At 31.4% G+C, this 9,074-nt stretch overlaps 2 protein-coding genes across 2 annotated transcripts in view; one reads left to right on the top strand and one right to left on the bottom strand.

The window, feature by feature from the left end:
* LOC119645046 (zinc finger protein 567) overlaps positions 1-3,881 on the bottom strand; it is a 6,283-nt gene extending 2,402 nt beyond the window's left edge. The window contains exons 1-3 of the mRNA XM_038044852.1: positions 3,524-3,881; positions 2,802-3,445; positions 1,994-2,298 (exon numbers count right to left, since the gene is read on the bottom strand). Coding sequence (XP_037900780.1) covers positions 1,994-2,298; positions 2,802-3,441 — 945 coding nt within the window. The 5' untranslated portion in view covers positions 3,442-3,445; positions 3,524-3,881. The remainder of the gene's footprint in view (positions 1-1,993; positions 2,299-2,801; positions 3,446-3,523) is intronic.
* Positions 3,882-4,224: 343 nt separating this feature from the next.
* On the top strand, positions 4,225-8,315 carry LOC119645047 (COP9 signalosome complex subunit 3). Its single transcript, XM_038044853.1, has 10 exons — positions 4,225-4,492; positions 4,611-4,765; positions 4,841-4,934; positions 5,024-5,265; positions 5,320-5,514; positions 5,590-5,769; positions 5,887-6,018; positions 6,088-6,270; positions 6,351-6,418; positions 7,135-8,315. The coding sequence occupies exons 1-10, from the start codon at positions 4,438-4,440 to the stop codon at positions 7,148-7,150; spliced, it is 1,320 nt and encodes a 439-aa protein (XP_037900781.1). The 5' UTR covers positions 4,225-4,437; the 3' UTR covers positions 7,151-8,315.
* Positions 8,316-9,074: the final 759 nt, after the last annotated feature.

The raw sequence follows: 9,074 nt of genomic DNA, 5'->3' as shown, positions 1-9,074 counted from the left end.
TCTCTCTCTCTCTCTCTCTCTCTCTCTCTCTCTCTCTCTCTCTCTCTGTTCGCGTCTAGCGAGGAAAGAAGCAAAAAAGCCCTTCCAAGCATGCTAGAGAGTTTTCCGCTAGAAAAATTTAATGACTGCTGTGTCATCCATGATTATGAAAGATGCAAACGTTCCCAGGAAGAAAATGTTGTGATGTTTCAAGAATATAAGCGAAAACTTGACAATGGAATAGTTGTCATTACGAAAATTTCAAAACCAATTAAATTTCTTATAGGTGGATCGATCATAGACCGATTTTCATTGATTGAATTTATTATCTACAGTTTACTCATATTTCCGTTATCTCGAAATACACAAGACGACAAATTCGAGAGCGTTAATAAAATTAAAAGAATACCCAAAGAGAACTTTTCAGCACTAGAAAATGCCTAAACTAGAAGATGCCTTAACAGGTAGATGTTATATTAAAGAGAAACAATTTTTAAAGTGAAGGGAATAATTACAGATGATTAAAGAAATTCGGAAAGAAAGTTACATTTTCGCATTAGCCAAACCACACACAAACCACCTAATCTCTTACACATCAATTCATATATGTATTATGGCATTTATAAAAGCAAAAAAAAGAGAAAAAGACAAGTCCATTATTAACTGCCACACACAGAAAGCGCATGAAAAACATTATCGATGACTTTGCTATTTCGTTGATAAATTGAACCTTAACTCTATGTATGATTTATTTCAATCCATTTCTATACATAATTGCCTAATTTTCCATCTTTCTCTGAGGGGAAATGGAAAGTATAAATACGTATATGTAAGCACATACCATGTGTGTGTGTGTGTGTTTTCTGTCCATACCACGTATATATGTAAATAAATATGTAAATAAATGACATTTTCCAAAGACCTAGCTCTAAAGTAGATCTGATCCACCCGCAAATAGGTCTGAAAAAATATTAAAAAATAAAAAAATTCCTCTCTGCTCAAATTTAATGATATGGCGTTAGGAGGGCAATGCCATTATTTGAATTTCGTATAAAAAAAAAAAAGAAAAAACTTACAAAACTACATAACTACGACAGTAAGAGGGAAAATATTTTAGAAACATCGATCAGAGCTGACAAAAGACTTGATTGGTTAGGCGAGGAAGATGCTCTGCTCCCCACATTTTTTTTTTTTTTTTTTTTTTTTTTGTTAACATAAAAATAATAGTCTTACATTTTTTCTTCCGGAATGAGATCTGAGAATAAAGAAAGAAGTCAGATGAACATAACATATTCCCGTATTAACATTCGAATCTTTCCATAAGTCCTTCGAAATGAATGGAAGCTTTTTGTGCAGCTCATCATCGGTTCATTGTCAAGCGACTACAGCAGCGGCACTCCAAATAAATATATATGGAGATCGAAATATTTTTCCAAAGCAACCCCTAAAAAATATTTGTGCGAAACTTTTGTATGAAAATTTCACGAAAAGTATGAGTGATTGTTGGAAGGAAAAAAGTCAAACAAATAGTTTTCTCACATTTCCATTGAATACATATGACAGTCCGTCGTAAAATATTTTTCTTGGACACATATGTTATGTCAACAATACACGAGGACTGCACTTATATATATATATATATCCTTGTCCTTGCGTATTGTTGACATATATATATAAAATACGCGACACATATATGAGATACTATATATGATATTCGATGTCATTGATTTCAAACGAAATAACAAAGTTAGTACACGCACTCTTAAGCAGCGCAGACATCATGAGTCGGAAAAATATTCTCAGGAAAAGGCACAACAACATTACATTTTTTACTTAGTTTACAAATTTTTTCTTAATTTTTCCATTTTCGTTTAATTAAGAAAGAATACCGACCACAGCGTCACTTGTTATAGGCTTTCCTTAAGGATATGTTTTCAGTTATTGAAGGAATGCTGTCGTGTCTTTTCACTTTATTTTTTTTATTTTTTTGGTTTTTTGAAAGCGTTTCACTTACTATTAAACTGGCCTTCCTAGCCGACTTTTTACCGCAAATATTGCAAATGAATGGCAAGATTTTATTATGCACGGTTTTTATATGCTTCGATAAGGTTTTTCCATTAACAAATTTCCGATTACATATCTCGCAAGTTTTCTCCGAATAATATCTATTTTTTTTAGCCACTAATTTCGATTTCTCGTCGCCGGATTTAACTAAAGTATGCTGTAAGGTACGTCGCCTACGCTCCTTAACCGCTTTCAAAGAGCGCAATATACGTGGCTTCCACTTTTTGTGAACGCGCATATGACGCCAGACCAAAACTGATTAATAAAAAATTAAAAACAGAAAATAAGATCATGTAGTTAATCAATGTTTAATATTTTTTAACACACCCTACATCACTTCAAGTACTTTCAAATAATCATTTGTTAAAGAACAACACAGACAACATATTTGCCTGACAGCTTCCCCTCTTATCATTCGTATCGCAATATATTGGCGGAATGGCTATATAGAAAGTTAGTTCAGATATTTTCACGAGGATTTTAGGAGAAATTTTTGGGACAGAATAGAGATTTTTCAGGCATTCATTTTGCTTATCCAGCAGAATTCTTATTCTCCATGTAATCTCATACTTGATTACTAAACTTCAGATACATAGGAAAATAGAGACCATCTAGTTATATGAATATTGAACTCAGAATGAACAATTTGTACAATTTAACCCATTATATATCTATTTGTATTAAATGTATATGCGATTTATGAATTGTTTGAAATACATATTATTTTTTAATTTATTTAATTCAAAATTTCCACTTACCGGAATTATGGGCCTTATATTCACATATTGGACATTTTAACAAATCTACTTCCAATTGGTGCGATTTCCACAGATGTATGGAACAGCGCCGCCAATTATTAAAGTCGACCGAACAAATAAAACATTTGAATTTATCCTTTTCCAAGGTATGACATTTAAGATGTAATTCCAATTGTACGGTAGTTTCAAATCTATACGAACAATTTGATGAAGACATACATACAATGGACATTTTACTACGTATTATTAAGCGAAAATCCTTAAATGGCACCGGACGTAGTTCGCTATCAATTTTCGCAACAGAAACGTCACTTTGCTCCGATTTTTGCTTTAAAACTATTTCGTCGTCTTCAATTTTGTTAACATTGTTCAGATTCTGATCAATAGATATAGATCCCGTAGGTTCATAATGGTGATATAGTAAGAGATGTCCGTGCAAATCTTCTTCTAATTCATATTGGCGATAGCATAACGGGCAAACGAATATAAGAAGAGTTTTAGATTCGTCCGATAGTTTCGTATTAATTTTTGAAGAGCTTTCTTTTGGAATTAGATTAGATTCATCGAGTTTATTTATGTCTGGACAATATTCAATTAAGGAATCCAAATTTTCTAGATCGATTTCTTGTATATCAGCCATTTCTCTTTAAAATTCAAATTATAGATGAAAAAACATATGATTTAAATTTCTAAACTTAGTCATTCCAATGCCTTTAAATTACCTCAAACTTCAGTAACTGTAACGCTTCTAAACGACCACTTTAATGTTGTTAAGATTCAATTCCAATCGTTAGCAAAGACACGAACAACATATGAATTACATCGCAATCTGGCAGCACTTACCATATATATATGTATATACATATATATATATATATAAGTATCCACATATATTTATAAGTGGTAACGTGAACGTCATCTACTAACAGCAAAACAAATCATAGAAACAATTGCGCAAAACAAGTTTGACACGATTTGTAATAAATTTAAAGAATTTTAATGAACCTTTGCGTGTCATTTAGACATATTTTCACAAATTATAACCAAACATGAAAAAGACGCGCACACAACACAAACACTCCGCCCTAGCAATAACAGCTGATGCATACTTTATCATTTATTAATGCAGGGTTACCAAATTTTAAAAAGTCACAAAATATATATATAATAATATTATTTTGTATTTTTTAGATAAACTCAATATATTCTAAATTAGTGTGTATTATCAATTCATCTAGCTGATGTTACATATTTGATGTTTTTTTTTTTTAAATTATAATTATTTATAAGATATTTATTTTTTATATATGCCCTTATAAATAATAAATTAATTCTTTATTCCCAGTTATAGTGCACAATCCCTAACAAAGATATTAACTGGACTTTCGCAAACATTGCTGTTTCTCGCAATAAAAAGGAAAGCAACTAAAAATTATCAAGAAAGAAGTAGGATAACATTTATGAAAGAGGAATTGTTTTAATTAACTAGTGTTCAGTGCATAATGTATTTAGTTTTATGCGCTTTCAATTAAATGTATCATAAGTTGATAAAAAAGAATAAAGGAGCCCAATAGAGAAATTGAAAAAGTAGTTCTTTGTTTAACATAAGTAGAGTAGAATAACAAAGAAAAAAAGCATGGCCAGCGCCTTGGAGAATTTTGTGAATAGTGTGCGAACCCATAGTTCATCAGGTAAGCATTTAAGAAGGGAATCATCAACAATCTGCGAATAGCGGGAATTTTTAGGATAACTGTACAAAAACAAAAAAGTAGCAAACAACTTCTACATAAATATATTTTTTCCTATTAGGATTGTTTGAGGACTTAGCTACCCATTTGCTTGAATGTGATGAATTATTAAACAAAAACTGGAGCATACTTGATAATGTGTTGGAAACGCTGAACGTATCACAACATTCTCTAGGTGTCCTTTATGTATTGGTAGCAAAATTCAATTGCGCTGCAGTATGTGAAAGAAAAACACTTAACTGAAAAATTCGTTTTATTGCTTCTAATATTTTTTTAAAAATCTTTTAATAGAATTTGAATCTAGACGCTGATGCTATCTTTACATTATTTAAGGATTTTATAGAACAATGCGATGTTTACCAAGTTCAACTAGCTGCCCATGTCTGTAAGTGGCAAGCGTTAGTGATTAATTACATAAAATTAATTCACATTACTCTGTTATTTATTTATTTATTTTTTTTTTTTTTTCAAAAGACTACGAATTATGTCATCTGTTTACCAAAAAAATAGTCACACAACCTAGCTGCATATATGCCCTTAACGTATTAGCGGCTGCCATTAATCAAATACGTAGCAGCGAGTCTCAATTGACGCCTATACACGCCGATCTATGTAAGCTTAGCCTTAAGTCAAAATGTTTTAAGGTGGCATTAAAATATTTAGATACGGATATTACCTCCATAACAACTGCTTCGGAAACACGAGTACATAAACCGGTAGAACTATTTAAATTTGGATTAATTGACATTTAATCGAATATTTGCCTTTAGGATCCAAATGGTGATGCTGAATACTTTCTACTATATTACTATTATGGTGGCATGATTTATACGGCGGTTAAGAATTTCGAACGTGCTTTATACTTTTTTGAAGCCTGTATATCAACGCCTGCCATGGCGATGTCATATATTATGCTTGAGGCGTATAAAAAATTTATATTGGTTTCATTAATATTGCATGGCAAGGTGATTAATTACATTTTTAATGTTTTTTTTTATTAAATATTAAAATACTATGAAATATTTTCGTATTCATTGTAGATTGTACCCATACCGAAGTATTCGTCTCAAGTAATATCTCGTTTCATGAAACCAATTGCTCAGGTCTATCATGCAGTGGCCATTGCCTATGCCACCGCTTCTAGCGAAGAATTACGTGCCGTTATTAATAAGTTCAGCGAAACATTTCTACGTGATAATAATATGGGTTTAGTTAAACAGGTGAGCAGGAACATTTTTTAATCCTAATGAAAGGCGAAAAAAAAAAACACCTAAAATAAAACGTAATTTAAGAAATACTAATTATTCGCTATTAAATAAATGCTTAAAACGATTTAGGTCGCGACATCATTGTACAAGAAAAATATTCAAAGGTTAACCAAGACGTTTCTAACGTTATCGCTCTCGGATGTGGCCAGCAGAGTTCAATTGCCTACAGCTGCTCTAGCGGAAAAATATATATTAAAAATGGTATAAAATGAAATTGTTATGTAATTCAATCAATAAGTTTTATAAGCATATGCGTCTTTAAAAATTTAGATAAAATCTGGTGAAATTTATGCCAGTATCAATCAAAAGGATGGTATGGTAATATTTAAAGATGATCCTGAAAAGTATAATTCATCGGAAATGTTCCTCAAGATTCAACAAGACATGGATAAGACTATGAATCTAATAAAAAAAATTAATGTAATGGAAGAAGATATCATACTTAATCCTATGGTAAGAGAAATTTATTAACATCGGTTATGCCATTGACCGAATTGAACGATATTTTTTAAATTTCTTTCTCCTCTTTTTAGTATGTGAAAAAGGCTATTGGCAGTCAAGACGAGGACATAACGTCTCAGCAAGCAAAACCTTATTCATGGTGTGTGTTTATAAAATTGTACATGATTCGTTTCCAATATACGCAAAAATTAAGAATTGTCTAGAATTCGCGTTGGACAATACGGTTACATCAAAATTTGTAAAGTATTTCTATTGACTTCTTAGTTGACTGAACCCTGATTAGGCCACGAAAATGCAAGTTTCATATCTATATGCGCTGTATGTTGTATCACTACAATTTGCTATTTATTGCGCAAGGGCCCTTAGCCTAATCATCCGTGCCTTAATTATGTCCATGTTTGTAGTGAATTTTTAAAATGATTTTCCTAAATATTATTCATACTGGGCTTGAGAAAAATATTTACCATTCAAAATATAAATTATAGTTTCTTCTGTATAGTGCGCGAGGCATCTTTATTTTCAAATTTGCTCAATGGCCAGTCAATCAGAAAATATGTATTCAGTTTTAATTCTTTCACGGCATTTTTGACCTGCCATTAACTGAAAACACCTCATCGACTAATTTCGATGTCCACTCTAAACCTTTGTAAAATGATCGAATATCAGCAATGGGTTAACGCATAACATCGCCAGACCTTAGAACGGCATTTAAATTTTCAAATTCAATTAGTGTTATAAAGTAATCCCAAAAAAAAAAAAAAAAAAAAAAATACAAACATTACTTTGACGTTAATTTTTTATTTTAATAAATGATTTTAAATAATGTTTCACTTTTGTTATATATCAATTTTTCAGTGATCCCATAGATTGATGATTGAATTTTCTTAAGACCAGCTATACACGTACGACTGCTATTGCAACATTTTTTATTTAAACATAATAAAATATTTTCGCATCGTTAAATTACACATCATATGCGTTAAGCGTTTCTCTCAATTTCGATAAAACAAGGATGAATTAAAGAAAGGAAAGCTTCAGAAACTAGCAAACTCATGAACATTGTTTTTAAAAAATAAAAAAATTAAAAAAAAAAGTTTACAAAAACAAAAAGGATATTGAAGAATAAAAAATAAAATAAGCTGAGAATGCAATTTTAGAAACCAAAAAAGTTACAAAAAAAAGAATGAAAGAAAAAGAAAATGTGTTATTTCAATGATTATTAAACTAAATTTTCATATTAATGTTTAAAGAAAAGTAAACGCTGTAAATTTACAAACAATATCATAATTAATTCCGGATTCGAAGTTACTTTTGATAAAATTCAATTTAAATGCAATTTCTCTTCGATCGCAGACTATGCAGACTATGTTCATTAAATATGTAGAGTGCCGTTAGATAACAGCGGTATAAAAAATGACAATAAAGAAAAACAAGTTCAGAATAATCTTATCATTAGGCGACACTTACGAGCAATTGTAGATTATTTTAATGTTATTAGATGTTTGCAAAAATATTGATCACTTTTTCATTTGAAAAAGGCATTGATACAATATATATTAATCAACCATTATTTTCCATTATTTTGTACAATATTTTACAATATTTTTGCCAACATGGCACCTGCCGAGCCACTTTCGCACTTCTTCAACGTGGCGGATCCGCGGGCCGGCCAAGCCATGCTGCACCGATCTGCACATGTGGTAATCAGGAAGCGCCGTGTCGGGTGTGCACGCTGCTTGTGACAGAACTTCCCATTCGAGCTGCAACTGCGCATCCCGGGCAACTCTTGCAAAAAGTGGCCAACAAATGGTATTTTCACTCACTTGTCAATCGTTGAACCCAAAACTGAAAATTGAGATATGATGGAGCAGCATCACCATAAGCCTCTGAACGTATTTGGTGGAGTTCGTCAGCAAATGTCGTCAAGTAAACAATAAAAATAGTGAATTTGAAAGAAGACGAATTTTGAGCGCTGCAGGATTAGCGTACGCGTACGCCGAATAAATCAATAATATTAAATTGAAAACTGTTATTTTGTGTAGAGGAAAGTTAAAATCATCAAATTTAACCGTTATGTATTTTCCATTTCATTATCATTTGTTGCTGATCAAAATTTTTGCAAACACCGAATAATTACTCGTTTATTACCGCAATTTTGCAATCTATAGAAATTCATTGTCTCATCTATAAACTGCAATTAGCCCATATTAGGGTTATTGCGTTTTCGACAATGAATTATAAATTCGCTAATAACTTTAAATATGAATATTATCGATTATCTATCCCAAGTAGATCATGTTTTGAATGATGACCGTAGCAACGTTAATAGTTTTCTTTTCGGAAGCTCCACTGTTTCGAAATGATTTAGAAATTAAAAATGGCAGTTAGGATTAAGCAATTACGAAGAAATGAACAGTTCATCGATTAACTTAATACATGAATATTTTATTGAATGAAAATTTAAAGCATTCAGTAGAAAGGAAAGATTGATTACTTACTGCCAATAAGAAGATGCGCAGATTTCTTGAATACGTAATAATCGTTATAAAATTACAAAGAAAGTTATCCAAAGCATGTTAAAATCGTTCTGCATGACTTTCTCAAAATATTTCTAAAGTATTACGAAACGTTATTTTAACATTTTGCACAGTGCAATTTATTGAAAGTGTTTTCAACATAAAATTTAAGCGGCTTTGCAGCAACATCGGCTTAAAGCAGATAGAGGCAACCGCCGGCCGGTGGGGTTACGTTTAAAACTTTCACTAATTGTCATTTGGTCGCAAGATAGCAAATGC

Source organism: Glossina fuscipes, unplaced genomic scaffold (assembly GCF_014805625.2).
Source record: "Glossina fuscipes isolate IAEA_lab_2018 unplaced genomic scaffold, Yale_Gfus_2 1, whole genome shotgun sequence".
Classification (NCBI taxonomy): domain Eukaryota; kingdom Metazoa; phylum Arthropoda; class Insecta; order Diptera; family Glossinidae; genus Glossina; species Glossina fuscipes.
Note: the sequence above shows the minus strand (reverse complement) of the source record. Positions and strands in the feature narration are given on the sequence as shown.